Source organism: Kockiozyma suomiensis, assembly GCF_038497685.1.
Source record: "Kockiozyma suomiensis strain NRRL Y-17356 unplaced genomic scaffold V2V93scaffold_2, whole genome shotgun sequence".
Taxonomy (NCBI): domain Eukaryota; kingdom Fungi; phylum Ascomycota; class Lipomycetes; order Lipomycetales; family Lipomycetaceae; genus Kockiozyma; species Kockiozyma suomiensis.
Window position 1 is genome coordinate 1,181,401 of NW_027117665.1, and position 18,524 is coordinate 1,199,924.

The 18,524-nt window shown below is 42.5% G+C and overlaps 11 protein-coding genes across 11 annotated transcripts; 5 read left to right on the plus strand and 6 right to left on the minus strand.

Moving 5' to 3' along the window:
* The first annotated feature begins 12 nt into the window (after nt 1-12).
* V2V93DRAFT_364858 (TB2/DP1, HVA22 family-domain-containing protein) lies at nt 13-1,394 on the plus strand. The gene is made up of 6 exons (XM_066908943.1): nt 13-101; nt 247-292; nt 407-479; nt 539-644; nt 714-775; nt 845-1,394. Exons 1-6 carry the CDS (start codon nt 54-56, stop codon nt 1,053-1,055), a joined length of 546 nt encoding a protein of 181 aa, XP_066768170.1. The 5' UTR covers nt 13-53; the 3' UTR covers nt 1,056-1,394.
* Nucleotides 1,294-2,912, minus strand: V2V93DRAFT_364860 (Peroxin-3). The gene is made up of 4 exons (XM_066908944.1): nt 2,707-2,912; nt 2,080-2,640; nt 1,555-2,017; nt 1,294-1,501 (listed from the first exon to the last, which is right to left on the minus strand). The coding sequence occupies exons 1-4, from the start codon at nt 2,853-2,855 to the stop codon at nt 1,421-1,423; spliced, it is 1,254 nt and encodes a 417-aa protein (XP_066768171.1). The 5' UTR covers nt 2,856-2,912; the 3' UTR covers nt 1,294-1,420.
* A 568-nt stretch (nt 2,913-3,480) lies between these two features.
* V2V93DRAFT_357108 (uncharacterized protein) lies at nt 3,481-5,213 on the minus strand (the record flags this gene model as incomplete). The annotated part of the gene is made up of 4 exons (XM_066908020.1): nt 3,481-4,878; nt 4,931-5,005; nt 5,060-5,122; nt 5,184-5,213. 4 exons carry the CDS (start codon nt 5,211-5,213, stop codon nt 3,481-3,483), a joined length of 1,566 nt encoding a protein of 521 aa, XP_066768172.1.
* Nucleotides 5,214-5,713: 500 nt separating this feature from the next.
* V2V93DRAFT_378396 (ANTH domain-containing protein) lies at nt 5,714-7,015 on the minus strand (the record flags this gene model as incomplete). Its single annotated transcript, XM_066911954.1, has 4 exons — nt 5,714-6,031; nt 6,086-6,456; nt 6,518-6,814; nt 6,868-7,015. The coding sequence occupies 4 exons, from the start codon at nt 7,013-7,015 to the stop codon at nt 5,714-5,716; spliced, it is 1,134 nt and encodes a 377-aa protein (XP_066768173.1).
* A 643-nt stretch (nt 7,016-7,658) lies between these two features.
* Nucleotides 7,659-8,903, minus strand: V2V93DRAFT_378397 (ANTH domain-containing protein; the record flags this gene model as incomplete). Its single annotated transcript, XM_066911955.1, has 4 exons — nt 7,659-7,901; nt 7,956-8,329; nt 8,386-8,682; nt 8,744-8,903. 4 exons carry the CDS (start codon nt 8,901-8,903, stop codon nt 7,659-7,661), a joined length of 1,074 nt encoding a protein of 357 aa, XP_066768174.1.
* Nucleotides 8,904-9,322: 419 nt separating this feature from the next.
* V2V93DRAFT_320287 (autophagy-related protein) lies at nt 9,323-10,255 on the plus strand (the record flags this gene model as incomplete). Its single annotated transcript, XM_066907311.1, has 3 exons — nt 9,323-9,383; nt 9,444-9,662; nt 9,930-10,255. 3 exons carry the CDS (start codon nt 9,323-9,325, stop codon nt 10,253-10,255), a joined length of 606 nt encoding a protein of 201 aa, XP_066768175.1.
* A 4-nt stretch (nt 10,256-10,259) lies between these two features.
* Nucleotides 10,260-11,315, minus strand: V2V93DRAFT_364875 (Fcf2 pre-rRNA processing-domain-containing protein). The gene is made up of 3 exons (XM_066908945.1): nt 11,170-11,315; nt 10,949-11,114; nt 10,260-10,731 (listed from the first exon to the last, which is right to left on the minus strand). Exons 1-3 carry the CDS (start codon nt 11,265-11,267, stop codon nt 10,369-10,371), a joined length of 627 nt encoding a protein of 208 aa, XP_066768176.1. The 5' UTR covers nt 11,268-11,315; the 3' UTR covers nt 10,260-10,368.
* On the plus strand, nt 11,177-12,426 carry V2V93DRAFT_133017 (histone-fold-containing protein). The gene is made up of 2 exons (XM_066906811.1): nt 11,177-11,841; nt 11,909-12,426. Exons 1-2 carry the CDS (start codon nt 11,515-11,517, stop codon nt 12,155-12,157), a joined length of 576 nt encoding a protein of 191 aa, XP_066768177.1. The 5' UTR covers nt 11,177-11,514; the 3' UTR covers nt 12,158-12,426.
* A 953-nt stretch (nt 12,427-13,379) lies between these two features.
* On the plus strand, nt 13,380-14,697 carry V2V93DRAFT_364880 (3-beta hydroxysteroid dehydrogenase/isomerase family-domain-containing protein). The gene has a single exon (XM_066908946.1). The coding sequence runs from the start codon at nt 13,441-13,443 to the stop codon at nt 14,536-14,538; it is 1,098 nt and encodes a 365-aa protein (XP_066768178.1). The 5' UTR covers nt 13,380-13,440; the 3' UTR covers nt 14,539-14,697.
* V2V93DRAFT_132948 (uncharacterized protein) lies at nt 14,590-16,395 on the minus strand. The gene is made up of 2 exons (XM_066906810.1): nt 15,779-16,395; nt 14,590-15,718 (listed from the first exon to the last, which is right to left on the minus strand). Exons 1-2 carry the CDS (start codon nt 16,028-16,030, stop codon nt 14,642-14,644), a joined length of 1,329 nt encoding a protein of 442 aa, XP_066768179.1. The 5' UTR covers nt 16,031-16,395; the 3' UTR covers nt 14,590-14,641.
* Nucleotides 16,396-17,206: 811 nt separating this feature from the next.
* V2V93DRAFT_390080 (pseudouridine synthase) lies at nt 17,207-18,474 on the plus strand (the record flags this gene model as incomplete). The annotated part of the gene is made up of 3 exons (XM_066912386.1): nt 17,207-17,464; nt 17,519-17,673; nt 17,727-18,474. 3 exons carry the CDS (start codon nt 17,207-17,209, stop codon nt 18,472-18,474), a joined length of 1,161 nt encoding a protein of 386 aa, XP_066768180.1.
* Nucleotides 18,475-18,524: the final 50 nt, after the last annotated feature.

Below are 18,524 nucleotides of genomic sequence, written 5' to 3' on the forward strand. Positions count from 1 at the left end.
TTCTTCTTCACCATCTACCTCATACTCTCTATCTTCTCCTATCTTCTATTAAAATGTCGTATCAGGATCAGGCTTTTGCCATCGTTAGCAAGCTCGATAAGGTGCGTACCGATTAGATAGGACCGTTCAGCTTTTGATCCGTCTTCTCCGCCTCTAGCAGCCTCTTCGGACCCTTTCTCACCGAAGCTGGCTCGCGGTCGCGTGCCCGCAATTTTCTTTTCTGACTCTGGCCATTTTTGTGTTTAGGAGCTCGACAAATATCCAATCGTTGACAAGATTTCCAAGCAAGTTGGTATGTTGGACTCAAACTTCCTCCGTGACGTGGTTGATAGCTAGGTGCTCCGCACAGCTACGTTTGATCCGGCTCAATTGTCTCTATTGACTCTAACAATTTGTTTCTTTGCAGGTGTTCCCAAGGCCTATGGTGTTCTCGGTGGCGTTGGTTTATACCTTTTCTTGATTTTCCTCAACTTTGGAGGGTACTTACTCCTCATTTTGTTCTATTTTGCCGCTCAGACTTAACATACTTCTTCGACAGAATCGGCGAACTCCTCGCCAACCTTGCTGGATTTGTCATCCCCGGCTACTACTCGCTCCTTGCCCTTGACTCTCCTGGCAGTGCTGATGATACGCAGTACCTGACTGTATGATCTCTTTTTCATTTCTGTCATTTTGGTCTTGGTTCGCATACTAATATTCATCTTAACAAATAGTATTGGGTTGTCTTTGCTTTCTTCTCTGTCATCGAATTCTGGAGTCGTGCTATCCTCTACTGGTGCGTAATTTTTTTCTTTTATTATGCTTTCGGAACGATTGAGTCAATTGAGCTAATTCGTGTTTGCAGGGTCCCGTTCTACTGGTTTTTCAAGACCATTTTCGTTCTCTACCTAGGACTTCCCCAGTTCCATGGAGCCCAGGTCGTCTACAAGGCTATCGTTAAGCCTGTCTCTGCCAAACTTGTCCGCTCCGTCGGTAGCTCTTCCGTTGCTTCCAATTTGAAGGCTCAGGCCGAGGCTGCTACTTCGTCTGCCACCTCCACTGGCGTCGATATCTAAATAGATTATACTGTCGAAAGGGGGTCGAAGGATGGCGAGAAGATGAAGAGTGATACCAGTTGAGATTTTAGCAATATTATTTCTTTCTTTTGGTATTTCTTTTGTGATTGCGTAGGAACACTTTTCTATGTTTATATGTGCTCCTGTAGGTGCTCAGCTATGATTACAACTTATGTCTTTATGATGTCTTTATGATGTCTTTGTCCGCATCAACTTGTAATGACTATGTTTTTTTTCTCTTCTCTTTTGACATGTTTTCTGATATATTTTTTAAACAATTACTGTACATGCGAATAACCGATATATAGTTCAGATTCTCGTTGCCAAATCTAAAGAAACAAAATGCCACAAAGAAGTTTCCGTTTTCAGAAAAGACTTCCTAGAGCGCCAAAGTTCGAATAGACTACCGCGCTGAACATCGCCAGTTCTGGCGTCTCATTCATGGCCTGTATCTCATATTAGTAATTGATGAAGGTAGATACGATATTGCACAACTTACCACTAAGTACTGATTTGACTGGCTGCTCTTGACTGTCATTTCATGCGATTGTCTACTGATCCCCGCCAGTAAATTCGCTAATCTAACTTTCTTTTCGTCCTCAATCGTATCGTCCTCCTGGCCCTCCTTTGGTGTCACGAAATAAGCCATACGCATATTCGATAGGAAAAGATTGAATGCTTCGTCAAGTAAGCATCGCATGACTTGCTCCGCGTTAGGCGACTCGATGAGATCTTTGGCCTCATCTAGTACTTCATTGATGCGTGGATCAAGTATACGCTCTAGTCTTGGAGTAGATGAGAATTCTGGTGCCGGATTCTGAGAAAGTACAAATTGCTCTTCTTCGCGAGTGGCTGGTAGTAAGATGTCCAGAAATGGTGTCGTTTGTGTTGTTACTGATGAGCGGATTGTTGTGAAGAGGGACACTAGATCGGAGTACGTGAGCTCCGATCTCGGTGTAATACTATATTTATCATTAGGAGTGAGACTAAAAAAAAGGATATAACAAAAATAGGCGGCACATACTCTTTAAACGCGTCGGCGGTAGCTTTTTTCACAGTATCAACTAGTTTCCGCCATCCGTTATTTAATAACCACCAGCTATAGGTCAAGAATCGTCTATTAACTTCATTGTCAATGATATCCTTCTCCTCTTGATCCGCAATCTTCACATCATATTCCTCAACCGGATCAATCTCTTCAGACAAAGACAATACAGAGTCTAAATAGTTTTTCCGCCCGAGTAAATTAAGTTGTAATCTCGTAAAAAACACCAGCAGCGATATCGCATAAATCAGCGACACAGCCCTCGTAATCGATATGATCTTTATTTCATCCCACATTTCCTTTTTACTCCGCACTTTGCATCCACCTTCGTCGGTCACTGCCGACGACGCGACAGACACTACATCTGACACCGGCATTTCATCTGTCAATATTCCTGATTGGGCACGCTGCTTTGATTGTAATTCACGGGTAATTTCTTCCACTGGTAGATGTTTCATTATTGGATCAGTGAGCGAGGATAGTAGTGCTGCGACTGTAAACGACGAATCCTTCTGATTCTGCTCGAATCGTCTTCGTAGACTATCCAATTCAATAAGACCAGTCAGTACATACCAGATAAAATAAAATTGAGGAACACAGTCTTACTTTTCTTTATAGGTAATACTACTCTGCAACGACGCCTGCCAGTCTTCAAGCTTCGACTTTAAAAAGGAAAACGCATAATACCCAGCAGCAGCAACACCGACCGCCGCTGCAATTTTCCTCCTATGTCTGTGAATGAATGGCGGGATCATAATGTTAGGCCCTCGTATGCTCGGCTTCCAAGCGCGTTGTGCGTCGATGATAGAAATTGTTAGACTTGGGACCCGAGGGTTACTCCCATATTTGCACGAGGAAGGGGCGTAGGGCGGGGAAGCATGACTAAGCTTTACTGATTATTAGGTAATGATTTGTGCATCAAGCCGGCTGTTTGTAGAGATTGTGTTTGTACTAACTTGATCTCCTTTTATTTCTTATTTTTTTTTCTTGAACTGGGCAGTTTGAGATATAGTAATGATTCCTCAAAGAAAAGTCGTAGAATAATAGGATTGTGATTATATATGAGGCTTAGTTTAAAAACATAACCTCATGAGCAAATACATAACTAGACTAAATTACTAGCCATTACAATGAGTCTACGCTGCAGCTTTGACCTTTCCCCTTTCTAGAAATATACTGACAAAGACAATAATAGACATAAATTTGCCAGCAGACTAAAACAGCTGTAAGATATCCTCAAGTTTCATAGCGGGCGAAAACACACTGAATACGCGCATAACAGCACCGCACTATTCTGCAATCAGCGGTAGAAGTTTTATCAAGATGGTATAGAAATGTAGAAAGAAGAAGTCATGGTATCAACACAGTTTCCTATACGTTTCACAGCAATACAGATGGTATGAGAAAATAATCCGCCTCAACAGTTTCCCTTTTCTCGGCAAGCGCACTTATAACTTCTTTAACGGGAGTCCATATTTCCCACTTGGCCAATCTCCAAGCAGAATTATGAACTCTACTGAATAATCCCGGGCTAGTAGGCGGGATGTCAAGTGGTGGAGAGTTTGAGCGAGGCAGAGCAGCTCGTGGAGAATCGACTTCACATTTTATTGTATCTCTCTTTTCTCGAAGTCTCATCTCATCAGTAAGAGAATGGTATCCCGTTAACACGTTTAGCACTGTTAAATCGCTTTTTAGTGCCATCTTCGAATTCGGCTTGATACTCCGGTAACGCATAACATGTGCCGATAAATCTGCCGCATGTTTCTCATTCAAAGAAAGTCTTTGGATGGGATACTCGATTGGCATACTAAGCGTACGGATACCCACGGTTTCGGCTTCTCGGTTGCGTTTGATATTTGCGGGAGAGCTGGTGCGTTTGGGGAGGTATATGGCGCCATTTTTGTCTAGGCATGGTACGCGGCGAATAAGTCTGCCATCTTCAGTTGGTGAGGCATAGAGTTTTTGGTAATAGACTCTGGATGATGTACCTTGAGTGAAAGATATCAACCGTTCTTTGCGGCGTGTTTTTTTGTGCTGAAGATCGACTTTAGTATCAAATTTTGACTTACTCTCACAACTATCCACAGAGTTATTCATGATTTTTGTCTCTCCCGACAGTTCGAGGCAGTCATCAATCCACTTCTCAAACGATCGAAAAGTCGTGGTGGCAGCCATTTTAGATTGCTTGCAGTGCTTAGCACCCTTCACAATCTTAGTCTTGTGCAGCTTCACTGCTCGATGTACGAAACTCATCTGAGACTCATTTTGATGAGAGGGGTTCATGCTACTATCTTGCTTAAGTGCAGGCGTAAGCCGAATGGCGGCGTCTGTGAACCCACCCCCCTCTTCACAGTCAAGGGTAAGCTGCGCGCTGGCGTCTGACTTCGGAGATGCACTTTCAATTTCAGCATACTGCGCGTAGATAGTCGCCGAGCTACCGGGAATATTGCTGTAAGACACGTTGATTTCATGTTGTGGCACATAAATTTCCGACAATATCTTGTCGAAAGCGATAAATGATTCATCTGCCCATGTCCTTGCATTCAGATATATCTCATCAGATTCGACGCCAGATTGATCAAGTTCGATGGCATGAATGGATGCGATATCGGAATCCGCTGTCGTTACAGTAGTCTGTTGGATAAAGTCCGCTTCAACCAATTTGATTTCAGATGAGCATTGAAGTTCGCGGGTTAGAAAGTACTCTAGTAAACTTTCTTTGGGAGTAGAGCGATCTTCATTCTCACGAGGCTCTGGGCCTTGCAAAAGTGTGGGTTTCTATGACAAGATTAATTTCATAGTGAAAAATTAAATAGCTGGAGATTTGTACTTGATGAAACAAACCGCGCAAGAACAGTGAAGCAGGACTCTTTGCATCTGACTTTATAGTGCGACTTCGCTTTGACTATATATCGAATCAGCTAACACTCTATTGAAGTTTATGAGCAGTAAAATTCACATGGAATAATTTGGAAACTGTGAAGACTTTGGCAGTCGTAGGCTTGTTAGATTCCCTTCTACTCTGTAAATTTGTTTATTATAATTAGCATTGAGCACGATAACGCTTTCGAAAGTGTACATACATTGCGCAAAATCTTGAAGATGTCGCGCATGTTGAAAGATGATGGCAGTTGAGAGTCCACGCAAACAAAGGTTTGTTCAATTAGCTGTGGATTTATATTAAATGAGCCTGAAAAGGAATCTATTAGGATCCAAATAGGACATCGTAAAAGTAGTAGCAGATTTATTCAAAAATGGCTGTAATAATGGTATTTGAAATCGGACCGCTGCTGTCATAGCCCGAAAGGGTGATTAGAACGCGTCGCGCTTGTGTTTACCGCATGCTACGCGTATATAACTGAATTCTTTCTAGCTCTACCGCTGGAACACGGTTTGCCTTAAATGAGAATTAAATAATCACCCCAAGTATTATTTAGACAATGCATATCAGATGAACAATAATTGTCTCTTGGTACAACACTTTAACAGGCATTCTGTACTCTAGTATATAGAGATTCACCGCTAATGTTATCTTTGCAGCCGGCTTTGTCCTCGTTTTCTTCAAAACATGTTTTGATATAAGTCTTTTAATGTACTTCTATTAAGCAGACCACTAATTCAGCTGGTTAATCTGATTTAACAGATTGAACTGATTCAATCTATTCATCTCATCAATTTGATTGACTAGCATCATTCTATCAAGCTCAAGCCAATCAGCTGATTGTCTCTCTTGAGCAACGTCAATCAACTGGTTTTCTCTTCTCATATTACCGGACCGCATATCACTACCCAACCATCCTCGAAGTCTTTCGGGCTCTGGCAAACTTGGGTAGAGTTGCTGATAGGGACGCGCAGGAGAAGATTCTCGAGAAGTTCTCGCGGTTGATTCATATGACGGAGGAGGTTCTTCAATGAAAATTTCCGGAGGAGTCTACTTGTCAATTAGTCGATACACGACATGTATACGGTGTACATTTCTACTCACTTCAGAAAGTTCAGGAGCAGCACTTCCAAGACTACGCAGTGTATAACTGAATGTTGCACATGCTGCATAAAACCTCAAAAGGCGGGCATACTGGCTATCATATCTTGTCTTCAATTGCAAAAGAGCACCACTGGCAGTCCCGATTTGCGAATTCAAATGATGGAGCACATATGTAATGCATTTGTATATGTCATAAGACTCAATAATGAGTCCATTAACTGCTGATACGCGCAGTATATTATTATGTGACGAGACGCGAAAAATCTTTCGATAGAAACCGTGGATCTTGTCTTGAAGATCCATCAAGTCCATTATGATCGCGAATTGCTCGTCCGTGGTCGGAGGAATTCTTCGCTGCGTCCTGTAGTGACCTGCAATTAATTAGAACGGACTCCTCCAAATTTTCCAATATGATTAAAAAATAACTCATACCATCAAATTCTGGATACAATTTATAAAAGCGGCATCGCATAGCAAGATAACTAGCATATTCTCTGGCCAAACCACCATACCCATTTCTCCCTTCACCCTCCACACTTTGAGCCTTATTCTGCAATCTGTTCACGCGGCGGGCAGTGCTCATCAACATACTGGGGTGTCCTTCTTGAAGAATTCTATGAACGAGATGAATGTATTTAAATACTTGAACGTCACCAGATATATTGTGTGTTTCGAATATTGACCAAATCACGTTGGACAAACCATGACTCCATGTATACTCTGCGCAAGCTGTTACCCATCAGTTTAAAGCAGTTTACAAAAAATACAAGTATAATACATACTTCCAATGTATTTCGACTTCAGTGCAACCTCTTCTGAAGAAATAGCCTTTCTGATAGCCTCACTAAGAGCATATACCTGGGCATTCTCGTTCATTGGAGCCCTTGACTGCTGTGTCAACCGCGCTCTATCCCAAAGCAGATTGAGCATTTTTATAGGTTTGATTTACTGAATATCTCTAAAGTCTGTCGCGTACGACGTATATACGTAAGAAGTGAATAGGAGGATCTATCTCATCGACCTTGCGTTATCAGCCCGACGATTTAGATAACGGCAAGTTCCGCGTGTACACTGCAGATATCAGCACAGTCCATCAAAAGCTCAGTACATCTATTATGGTTCATGTGTATGTCTATATATATTTATATATTTTGCTCCCTTTGGCTTGCAGCGATATTTCATTTATATTCGTAGCCTGATTAGCAGAATCAGTCAAAGTCAGAATTGAACAAACCTCAACAAAGAACTTTACAAAGCGCTCAGGGCAGACGCTTCGACCACAGACTCCTCCTCAGCAATTAAACTCTCTCGCCACGCCTACTCCAGTATCTCTCTAAATCTAACAAAACGAAACATATTACACTCGCCTCGATTTCACTTGCTTCGCAAGTAATTTCTCATCCTTGAATACACAGTAGCTAATATTGTAGTTGCATCACATATAACACCCCACGAGGTCCGTTGGCGAATCGCAACCCTCAATGTTGAGCACTGACTATGTCAGGCGGTGTTTAATCTGTATCGCTGCGACTACGGCATAGATGATGAATTTAATAGAACTAGACGCACCAAATCAGGCTGACCAACTAGGTAGTTGCGCTATACTCTGATAGGCAGGAACTTGCTCTTCTTCATCTTCTTCCTGTTCTTGTAGCAACGCAAGCAATGGGTCTAGCGAGTCCACATTTGATTCGTCGTATGTGGGAGCTGCGCTCGACATCGCAGTAGAGACTGACTCGTCAACATGCTGCTCGCTAAAGGGTGAAATGTACTCGTATGATGGTGGAAAATCGCTTTCAACGAGAGGCGCAGTAATCTATAGCTTGCAATTAATATATTGGTTTTGCGAGAAATATCTGTGTAATAGTACCTTTTGCAATATTGGAATAGTGATGTTCAGATTTTTTGTCAGATAGCTTAGTTGCCCGCACGTCACATAGAGCTCACTCAACATAGTATACCGCTCATCGCATCGTCTCCATAACAGACCTATAGCATCTAAGGAGAGGCTCGCCAACGCTTGTAAAATGAGTAATTTTGAAACCATAACATGGTACGCTCGTTGCGTCTCCAAGATGAGTAAAGGTAAGGATGAGAGACGACATGCGCTGCATGATGGTGGCAAAAAAACAAGAAAGCAGAGCTTGTGAAGGCCGTCTAGAAGGTCCATGAGTGCGCTTATGAGGGATTTGAGAGAGTGTGCTTCGTTTACGTTCCGCGAGGTGAAGGTGATATTGAATAGTCCTAAACCCAGAAATTAGAATTTATTGGATGGTAATCATAAATAGAACTCGAAATACCATCAAACTCCGGATATTGCTGGTGAAGGTGTAGTTTACTAGTCAAATACTCGCTATATTGACGTACTAATCTCCCGTACCCAAGCGGAGTGTCATCAGTCACATTCTGCCCGATTTCACGAACAAACTCAACATTTCTGAAGCCGTCTTTTAAAGTCGTTGGTTCCCCTTTTTGCAATAAAGTATGAAGGAGAATCAATTCTTTGTAGGCTCTCATTTCCCCTGAAATTGGTTGATACTTGATAAAGGACCAGAAGTATATGGATGATTTGCTCTCCCAAGTATACCGAATACAAGCTAATGTATAACATTAGCAATTTGACTCAAATAAAAGAAACCATTTTTATGGAAAAAGTACTCTCTAAATGCTTGGCCTTAGGAGCTTCATCTTTTTTCGAGGTTGCTTTTTGAATAGCGACGGACAATTCATATAGCTTTCCGCTCGTAAACAGCGACTTTGACTGATGATCGCTTGTAGACAGCTTATTGGTCCGACGCTCGTTCGAAGCTGGCAACATATTGCACCTTTAATCTATATCTCAAAATATACCGACACAATTGTCAATATACCAAAAAAACAAGATAGAAGAGAGAGGTGGGTTGGGACTAATAATATGGGGAGGCGCAGTCAACATTGATATATGAAAATATCGAGGCCTTGCGTCATATTCTTTGCCTTTGAAATGATCAAAGACTCGGAGAATGAACAGAACAGTCTTATTCAACATACAAAACCATTATTTAATCATAAATCAATGAAAATTGTCTATCTATATTCTGGGTACTATTGCGCTTTCCAATTACTATCTAATATTAGTATTTCAGTACCCACAATATCCGCTATTAAGTTGATGTCCCAACAGCGACTTCAATATCAGTATTCTCCGCCAGTCATTATATCATTTATTCGGCACTGATCTGGTCTCTACCAACGCGCATGTTGAATGTAACTGTTGACATTGTACTGGATCGTCTGCTTATTCGTGATGTTTTGAAGGGTGATTATCTTGTTCCATTAAGATTACATCGTGTACAGTGCTGACTCTAGACGCCATTAGCAATCATTTCATCGATCTTCTTTCACCGGCTATTCGGCTCCATCAGACCTATCTCGCCACCACAAGAAGTCCTTGATCTAACATACCCTTCAGTTGACGATCCGGAGCTAGAGTTCTTTATAAATGATAAACTCACGAAACTTACCGCGGCGCTGGACACAGCATCGCAGGCAGCATTAGTCACCCCACATCTGGCTATTAGCCATCGAGGAGGCGGCGGTGGCGGCGGCGTCAGAGAGGGCACTGATTCGAACGTGTACTCATCCGGTTATAGCGGTTTGCGCTCTGATGATGCTGAATTTACTTCGGTACCCAGTCCAGGTATTATATCATTCTTTAAACCTTTTTATTGTCATGAATCAAAACTGACGGCACCGCTTTTAGAAGCCCTCATTCTTTCGATGCAGCCAACCAACGCAGAATTCATTATCCCAGCACCTCCGCTTTCTTCACTCAATTTATCGTCTTCAATAACACCCAAAAAAGCCCAAATAGCGATTGCGTTTTACGAAAAGAAAACTCGCAAAGCATGGTTCTCGAAATCAGAGGAAGAAGTATGCTGGGAGCAGTGGACAATTACAGTTTCCTCCATCACTCCACGAAACGAGAACGAGCGCGCGCTACTAAGCCGCAGCGCCGAGCAGCAATTGCAAAACATATTATTCAAAATCATTGATTTTGTTGGTGAGAACAAGACTCATATACCGTCTATTACTTCATCGGAAGGAAATCCGTTTCCTTATTCGATCGCTTTACCTAGCGAGGCTGAAGAGAGCTGGGGTTCTGTTTTCAAAAAGATACTAGTGGAGTAATATGTTACAATAATGAATGAATAATATTATACACCAGATAAAACATAACTCCTTACAATATGATTAAATCTATATCTAACTCCAAAAACTCCGTTTCACCAAGTGATTCCCTACTAGCGTCTCTTCTTTAGAACTTTCTTGTAATGCTTCTTACCGCCAGATGTTTTCACCTTTTGAATCTCCTCGTACTTCTTCTTGAAATACTCTTTAGCCTTATTATCCGCCATAATCTCGTCAGCGAGTGTCTGTTTTCTTTCTTTCTTACTTAATCTCGCACTATAGAATTCAGTGGGTCCTTCAATAATCGTTCCTGGCTGGAAGTACTTCATCTCAGCCTTTTCATCTGGGCGACGGTAATGTCGTTTAGGATCAAGAACGTGTCGCAGCTTTAAGAGTTGCAAATCTCGCTTGATCTGTGGAGTCATTTCGGTCTTTGGCATGTTAAACCATTTTTCTCCTGCGGTGTCATCCTTGGCCTATCATTAACTTTGATCAGTATAAGCTCATTGATGTAACTGGAAACAACTAGAGAATGTGATGAATAGATCAGGGTAACTATGACATAAATAATTCATAAAAAAAGCGTCTTGGACCGGTAGAGTCTTTGACATCAGTCGTGTTATGTTTTCATCATCTCATCCATCACATTACCGGAAGCTGCTGTTAAACAAAGGTAAAAGACAATAAGCATACCTCGCGCGCATCTTTCTTGATTTTGGAGTAATTTACAACGGCTCTTGGTTCGACCTTTTTATCGGCAAAAGAACTAGATAGCACTTTTGTATTTAATTTCACAACTCCTGAAATATTCTCTAGATACTCTTCTGGCTCTTCGAGTAATCCTGTCATTCGCGGCATTCTATTTTAGTCGTTAGTAAATTTATTGAAAAATTTACAGAAGAGAAGTTGAATACCGTTCAAGAACCGCTTTCGCGCTGTTGCGCCTGATCTCTTCAGTTGCCTCAAGTACATCTGCATCGGTAAGTTCGTACACCTCCTTTTCTTGCGGCATTGTGAATGGAAAATCCTAAACACTCTGCTCAAAGTTGGCCAGAGAGTGAGTACTACAATATAAGAAAAAAAAAACCGAAGCAGTGCTTTATAGTTCAGGGGTAGGGTTGGATGGTAATCTCTAGAGGGTGTTGTACTGATGGTCCAGCCCTCGGCATTTGTCGAGCTCGGTGTTCACCTCCTAAAACCTCATCAAACAATACAGCCAGCCCATTGCACGACGTACAGTGCGAAATCACACTTACAGAATGTATTCCGACTCTCAAGACCCGCAGCAACTTGCTCAGCAGGTGGCGCAGCAGCAACAGCATGAGCAGCAGCAACACGAACAGCAGCCAGTGCAATATGAGCAAATCCTTGAATCTGGCGGACATTACGGTGCCGCGGCCGCCGTAGCGGCTTCAGGTGGTGCCCCGGCTGCTACTTTTGTTGGCGGTGCATTTGCGAACGTAGCGCAGGGATTGTCGGGACAGTACCGAAATATAATGATGAGTTACTGGCAGGAGACCATCAACAGTATCGAGAGAGATGAGCATGAGTTTAAGATTCATCAATTGCCACTTGCGCGGATAAAGGTGTGTTTTCCATTGTTCAAATGTTATCTATGAACATGTATCTAATTTTTTTCTTAATGTGTTACAGAAAGTCATGAAGGCTGATGAAGACGTCAAAATGATTTCTGCCGAGGCACCAATTCTCTTCGCCAAAGGCTGTGATATCTTTATCACAGAACTCACCATGCGCGCCTGGATTCATGCTGAAGAAAACAAAAGACGAACGTTACAGCGCTCTGACATTGCTAATGCGTTGCAGAAATCCGATATGTTTGATTTCCTGATTGATATTGTGCCGCGTGAGGAGGCTGTTGCTGCTAGTCGGAAGAGTTTGTAATTGATATCTAGTGTTTGTCTATCTAATATTGGAGTTTTGAGGATTATTTTTTTTTCTTCTTTTGTTCGTGATTTGATTTCGTGACTGTATTAATAGCTGTGACCAACAAAAATGAGAATTATAATTTAGAAGTCTATCGGATATGAAAAAGAAGTCATGACCGCCTTCTTAAGCTCCTTCGCGATAGCTTCAGAGCCAGCACGATATTCAAGAGCAGACTTCCCCTCAACATTATTTCGCCAGCATTGTGCCAGGTAGTGCGGATCCTTAATTCTCAATTTGTGAGTCTTAGAAAAAAATGACCCATCGCCATCGGTCAAGATTGTTCCTGCACATTTGCCTAAGTGGGCGTATACCGACATCACAAAGGATGTGCTTTTCTCGTGCTTACCTTCATTCACTCCACGACCTCAGAGAGTATATACATAACAGCTGGTACGATACCATATGACTTTCTCATGGCCGCATTTTACTGGGAAACAGCAGCGCCTTCGGCTTCCGCTTTGAGCGCTGGTGTGGACCGATAGTTGCATTGCTATGATACGTGGACATTTAGTACAGTACTCCCTGTCTTTTCCAAAATCCAACAGGTCGAGTCTGAGGTTTTCGGTATATGCGCATCGTCAGACTGATATTGGCACTGCATCCGCTTCGAGCGTTACTTCTTTTGAGAATAGTTCGACTGCAATAGAAAAATATTTCTTGAAGTTTACTGATAGAAATTTCGCTGTAAACATCAATTCATTCCTGCTTGCTCAGTGCTCGCAGTATCGTCTTTTGACGCTTCTATCGATTCCAGCCTCTCGCTAGACTCAACAACGGTGATCATAGTTCCCAACAACTATAAGCCGAGCTCAATAATCCCGTCACCTGCCATGACAAAGCATTTCGAGATATTTCTCAGGTGCAATAGCTGTTTTTAGCAATCCCATGCTTAGTGCGTTCTCCAAATAGGTTTAGACGACTTGGAACGATTAACTTTGCAGCAAAACCCCGAAAATTACCCCAGTCACAGCATATCATGCCTAAGCTGGACTGTATCGGGCTTGTATTCGCCAATTTTGATAGCTTGTATCCGCACGCGACGCTCATACGGTGCCTGGCATAAATATAGACTGAGATAGATTGATATCGATATAGCTCGTAGAGTAGGGTTTCGTCGTGCGGCTCTCAGTCGCTGGCTGCCGGCCACACATTCATACTTTGGTACAAATACTTTTACCGTATCAGCATCTCTCCTTTAAGGCAATTGCAACAGATAAAGCAAGGAAGAATAAAGACAAATGGCGCTTAGCACAGTTTTGATTATTGGAGGCTCAGGATTTCTGGGCTGCCATCTCGTCGACCGTTTCTACGCCGTCTCGCCGAGACCAGCAATCCACGTCCTCGACATCCGCCCGCTGCCTATCATCTCGCCAGAATTCTACTCCTTCAACCCTGACGAAATTGTCTTTCACAAAGGAGACATCACCGACCCTGATTCTCTTCGTGAGATTTACCGTGAAGTCAAACCAGATATTATCGTGCATTCTGCCTCGCCTATTCACGGCATGGGCAAAGAGATTTACTATAAAGTCAATGTCGACGGAACGCAAGCCATCATCGATGTCGCCGTCGAGCCTGAGTTTGCAGATATCATTAAGGGATTGGTATATACCTCTTCCGCTTCAGTGATTTATAACGGTGAAGATCTGCGTAACGCTGACGAGACGACGCCAATGCCAGAGAAGCAAATGGACGCATACAACGAGACTAAAGCCCTCGGCGAGAAGATGGTACTCGCAGCCAACAACAAACGCCCAGGTTTTAAAACTGTGGCTCTTCGTCCTTCGGCGATGTTTGGTCCTGGCGATCGACAGTTAATTCCAAACATGGTTCAGGTAGGGTACACCAGTGGAACGCGCTTCCAAATTGGCAATAACTGGAATATCTTTGACTTTACATACATTGGCAACGTTGCGCACGCTCATGTCCTTGCCGCTCAGAAACTACTCGATGAGAAAAAGAGCGGAGGTGTTGCTGGTGAACCTTTCATCATCACAAACAACCAGCCAGTATATTTCTTCACCGTTCCAAGAAAAGTATGGGCTATGAAGGGCAATATTCCCAGTTTCACTATAAAGATATCTCGCCCGGTCGGCTTCTTCCTTGCATTTATGTCTGAAGTAGTTGCCAAACTACGGGGAAAAGAAGCGCTCTTCACTCGCTTCAGAGTATCTTTTACCTGCGCGAACCGATACTTCAACATCAGCAAGGCGATCCATTTCCTGGAGTACAAGCCTATTGTCACACTGGAGAAAGGAATTGAGATCTCGTTAAGGTATTTAGAGTACGAAGAAGAAGAAAAAGCCAAGACTCTAGCTGAGAAAAAATCTGAGTAATGTATAGCAGTTGAATGTTTTCTGAAATTTAATTGAATTAATAAATGTTGTTTGTTGTATAAGGAATACTTTTATAGTACATCTAACCTCACGTAATATACATTTACAACTCATCCTTCGCCAGATACATATGCTCGAGCTTATCCTTGTTGCGCTGTCTCTCCTTAGCCTGTGCAGGTGCGTCATCTTTCTCGACCGTCTCAGGAACCTCGACAGCCTCCAACCCATTGGTCTTGCACACAAGCACACCAGCCTGGTGAGGCGAGACACCAAACCGACGACCATTAGCGACGGACATTGACTTGAGACCTGAGAAGTTTTCACCGCCCTTGTCCCAGAATAATGTCTGCCATTTGCGGTCAGCAGCGCGAAGACCGACAGTCACAGAATCGGACACCACAAGAGGCTTTCCGTCTTCTTGCTGGCGGTCAACAAGTAAACCGGCCCAGGAAGATGACGAGCGACCATACCATGACTTGATCTCGCCAGAGTATGACGGAACAGCAGCAGAGACAATACCTCCCAGTTCTTCAGAGTATGAAAGGTGAGTAGGCAAGTACGGAGTTCGGTATACCGTTTCACCGGGGTAGAAATGCATGCGTGAGAGAGATAAGTTCTCGGCAACAAGTTCGGGGTCTAAGTCGGCGGGAGGAATGTAGAGCCTGTATCCATAGATACCATACTGGAAGCTGGCGACGTAGAGAGTCTCGTCGACAAACTCGATACCAACAGGAGTGGTAACACCGCCAACAGACTTACCGGTGATGTTGGTCATATCAGTCAAGTTCATGTATCCGATCGTTCCAATAGGGAATCCCGAGAGTGCTTCGAGAGTGCCAAGAGTACTGTATGGGTAACCGAGTGTGTTTGTAAGGAAGATCTGGTCATCTGAGAGCGGGGCAATAGCAGCGGGATCCAAGATCGCATCCTTGTGACGCAACGAGGCAAAGAGTTCAAGGCCCTTGGTTTCCGGATCAAAGTCGTAGACCTCGATCGAAGCATTTTTAGCGGCATTTGTGAGGAACAATCTGATCTTTGTCGAGTCGCTTAATTGGCGCGCACTGAGACCGCGAGGGCGGAATTCGCCGAAGTCTTCGGGGAGATTGACAGTCATGGGGGTTTCATCGGTAACGTAGTTCCAGATGTACACAGATCCAGATGGAGTGTTCGGAGTGCGTCCCTAGATTCATCTCTGGTTGGCAAATAAAAGTGTAAAATCATAAAGAGGAATAATGCATACAGTGAGGAAGTTACTCTGCTTCATGTAGGGATCGCAGGAAACAAAAGCGTAATCGCCTACAATCTTGATATCCTCACAACCACCAGCAAAAATATCAGGATGCGTGACAGAGCAGATAGAGTCGTAATAAGAGACCTCGGGGAAGGCCTCGGGCTCGTAAGAGAGCCACAATGGAGGGCGCTTAGTGTATTCACCCCAGAGGCCCTTGGCAAGAAACCAGAGCATGGGGAACATTGCTGGACCAAACATCATCTTGGAGCAAGATGATTCAAAGAAGAGTAGAAGAGGAGGGAAGAGAGAGAAAATGAGAGGCGATGGAGAAAAGAAAGGAAGAGACGTTTACAGTGGCGGTGGGGCCTTTATCAATTCTTGAGATGAATTCTCTCACGTGAGTCGGAGAGTTTATCGGCTCGGGATAAGCTGAATCAAGTCTATTTTTTTCGCTTTAAAATCACTGGCTATTGATTATAATTTAAAGTACACAATTGATTAAATATATCATAGATATATATTGTGAAAGAGTGGGAGTATTCAGTTTTGAGGCTTGATGGTGTTCAGTGCGCAGCTGTAGAGGCCCTAGCCCTCGAGGAAGTACTCATTTTATTTTTGATTATATTTTTAAAATACATTTTTCAATTGCCGAGATCATTATAGGTAGAGTAATGGAAGTTGAATGTCTACCTATTAAAGTCTCTTTATGGATATAATCAGTTGAAAAAGCGAAGGAAAAAAAAAAAACTATCCCGATATAACGTCCGTAGAGTACTACAATTTTGCCCTTTTTTTGTTTTGAATTCTTGAAAATTAGTCTGAAATTTCTGGAAATTTGCTTCTTTAATCAATTGCGTCTTTTTAATGAATACCGGCCAGTTTCAGTCAATAAACAGTCTTATAATTACCTTTAGAGAAGCTGCTAATTATTTGTCTGACCCCTGAGATACTACATCAGCACCTACTGTGTTTGCGATCCAATACTGATTTCGCTCTCCTAAACAATTAGAAAACATCTAAAGATATAAGGAAAGTAGAATAGAATTATGGAATTAAAGGTATAGAAAAACAGCATGCAAATAGCGAGAACAAAGAAGCCCAGATCCAGAGCACAATCAGAAATAAAATAGCCCACTTCTATTCATTTATAAATATAAAAAATAATTTTGATTTCTATCCAATTAAATTAATTGTATATAATGCTAAAATCGCTCGCATTTGCAATATGTTTCTTTGTATATCAAATAAATCCAAATATTGATTCATTAAATTTATCCATTTTTTCAGGGCTGCGATCGGTAAATATTGAAAAATAGAGTTGACTCAACAATAGTTCACAAGCAGACATAGATGCGCTATTTGCCACTACATTTACATATTAATACATTAAAAAGCATTTCTATCAAAGCATACTCTCAGAAATCCAGAATACCTCCGATGTCAGGTACTTTTGCAGTTGAAAAACCCATGGGCGTGACATCGTCGCAGTACCTGCTTCAATTACAACAACTTCTTGAAAAAGTGCCCGATTTTCGTGTAAAGGACTCTTATGATATCAAAATACGGAAACGGAAACGACTACCTCTTGTTAAAGCTGGTCATGGAGGGACTCTGGATCCTGCAGCAGATGGAGTCATGATTATCGCAGTTAACGACGCGACAAAGACTTTGAGCAAGTACCTTGAATGCACCAAGGTGGGATGATTTCTTATCTCCGTTAGTCGTACACTGCGCTAACTATCAAGGTAGACTTACGACGTGGTTATGCATTTCGGAGTATCTACAACTTCATATGATCGCGAAGGAAAGGTTCTTGCTTATGCCCCTACAACGTGCGTATCTAAGCAAGCAATCGAAGAAGCCATGTCTCATTTTCGCGGAGAGATTGAGCAGATTCCCCCAATGTGCGTTTTATTCTATAATTTTTTTATGCTCTTGTTCATTAACAATTCCGTAGTTATTCGGCGCTCAAAATGGGCGGAAAAGCACTCCACGAGTACGCTCGCGACGTTAAAGAACTACCTCGCGGTATCTCTCCTCGCAAAGCCATTATATCAGAACTAATACTCACAAGCGACTTATCATACGATCACGATATCCCAATTCCAACAATTGCTGCCACCGAAAGTGAGCGTTTACAGGAACGAGTATTTCGTGAAGCTGGATTAGAAACAATGGTCAAGAATGGAAGCAAAATTGCTACTATTGAGCTTGAAAACATAAGACGTGACCCTGTGCCAGAACTTCCGGAAATAGATAAAGAAGAGGAGCCAGCACCAGAGCCCGAAAGCCGAAAGAAGAAAAAAGGCAAGAAACGGAAATATAATGACCACAAAGAAGACGAGTTCCAGAAAACTCCAGAAGTTCATTTAGAACCCCCAACAGATCAGGAATATCCAATAATCAATCTGAGAATGACTGTTTCATCAGGAACTTATGTCCGCTCAATAGTTCACGATCTAGCCATTGCAATGGGAACTAAGGCATACGTACGTCATCTGACGCGTGTAACTCAGGGAGAGTGGAAGATGGGTAAGAACGTCATTTCCGCTGAGGAAATTGCTCAAAACCCAGTTGAAGTTTGGTCTGAGAAGGCAAGGTTTTATATGTCTAAAGGCCCTGATGCCGGTGAATATGTTGCCGAAGAGAGTATAGAGAAAGCGCAGCCTGCTGAGCCTACGAGTATCGAAGAGAAAAAAGAGTGATGATTTATGACTTCTCTACTTCTGCTGCTTATATATCTCTTTTTATTTGA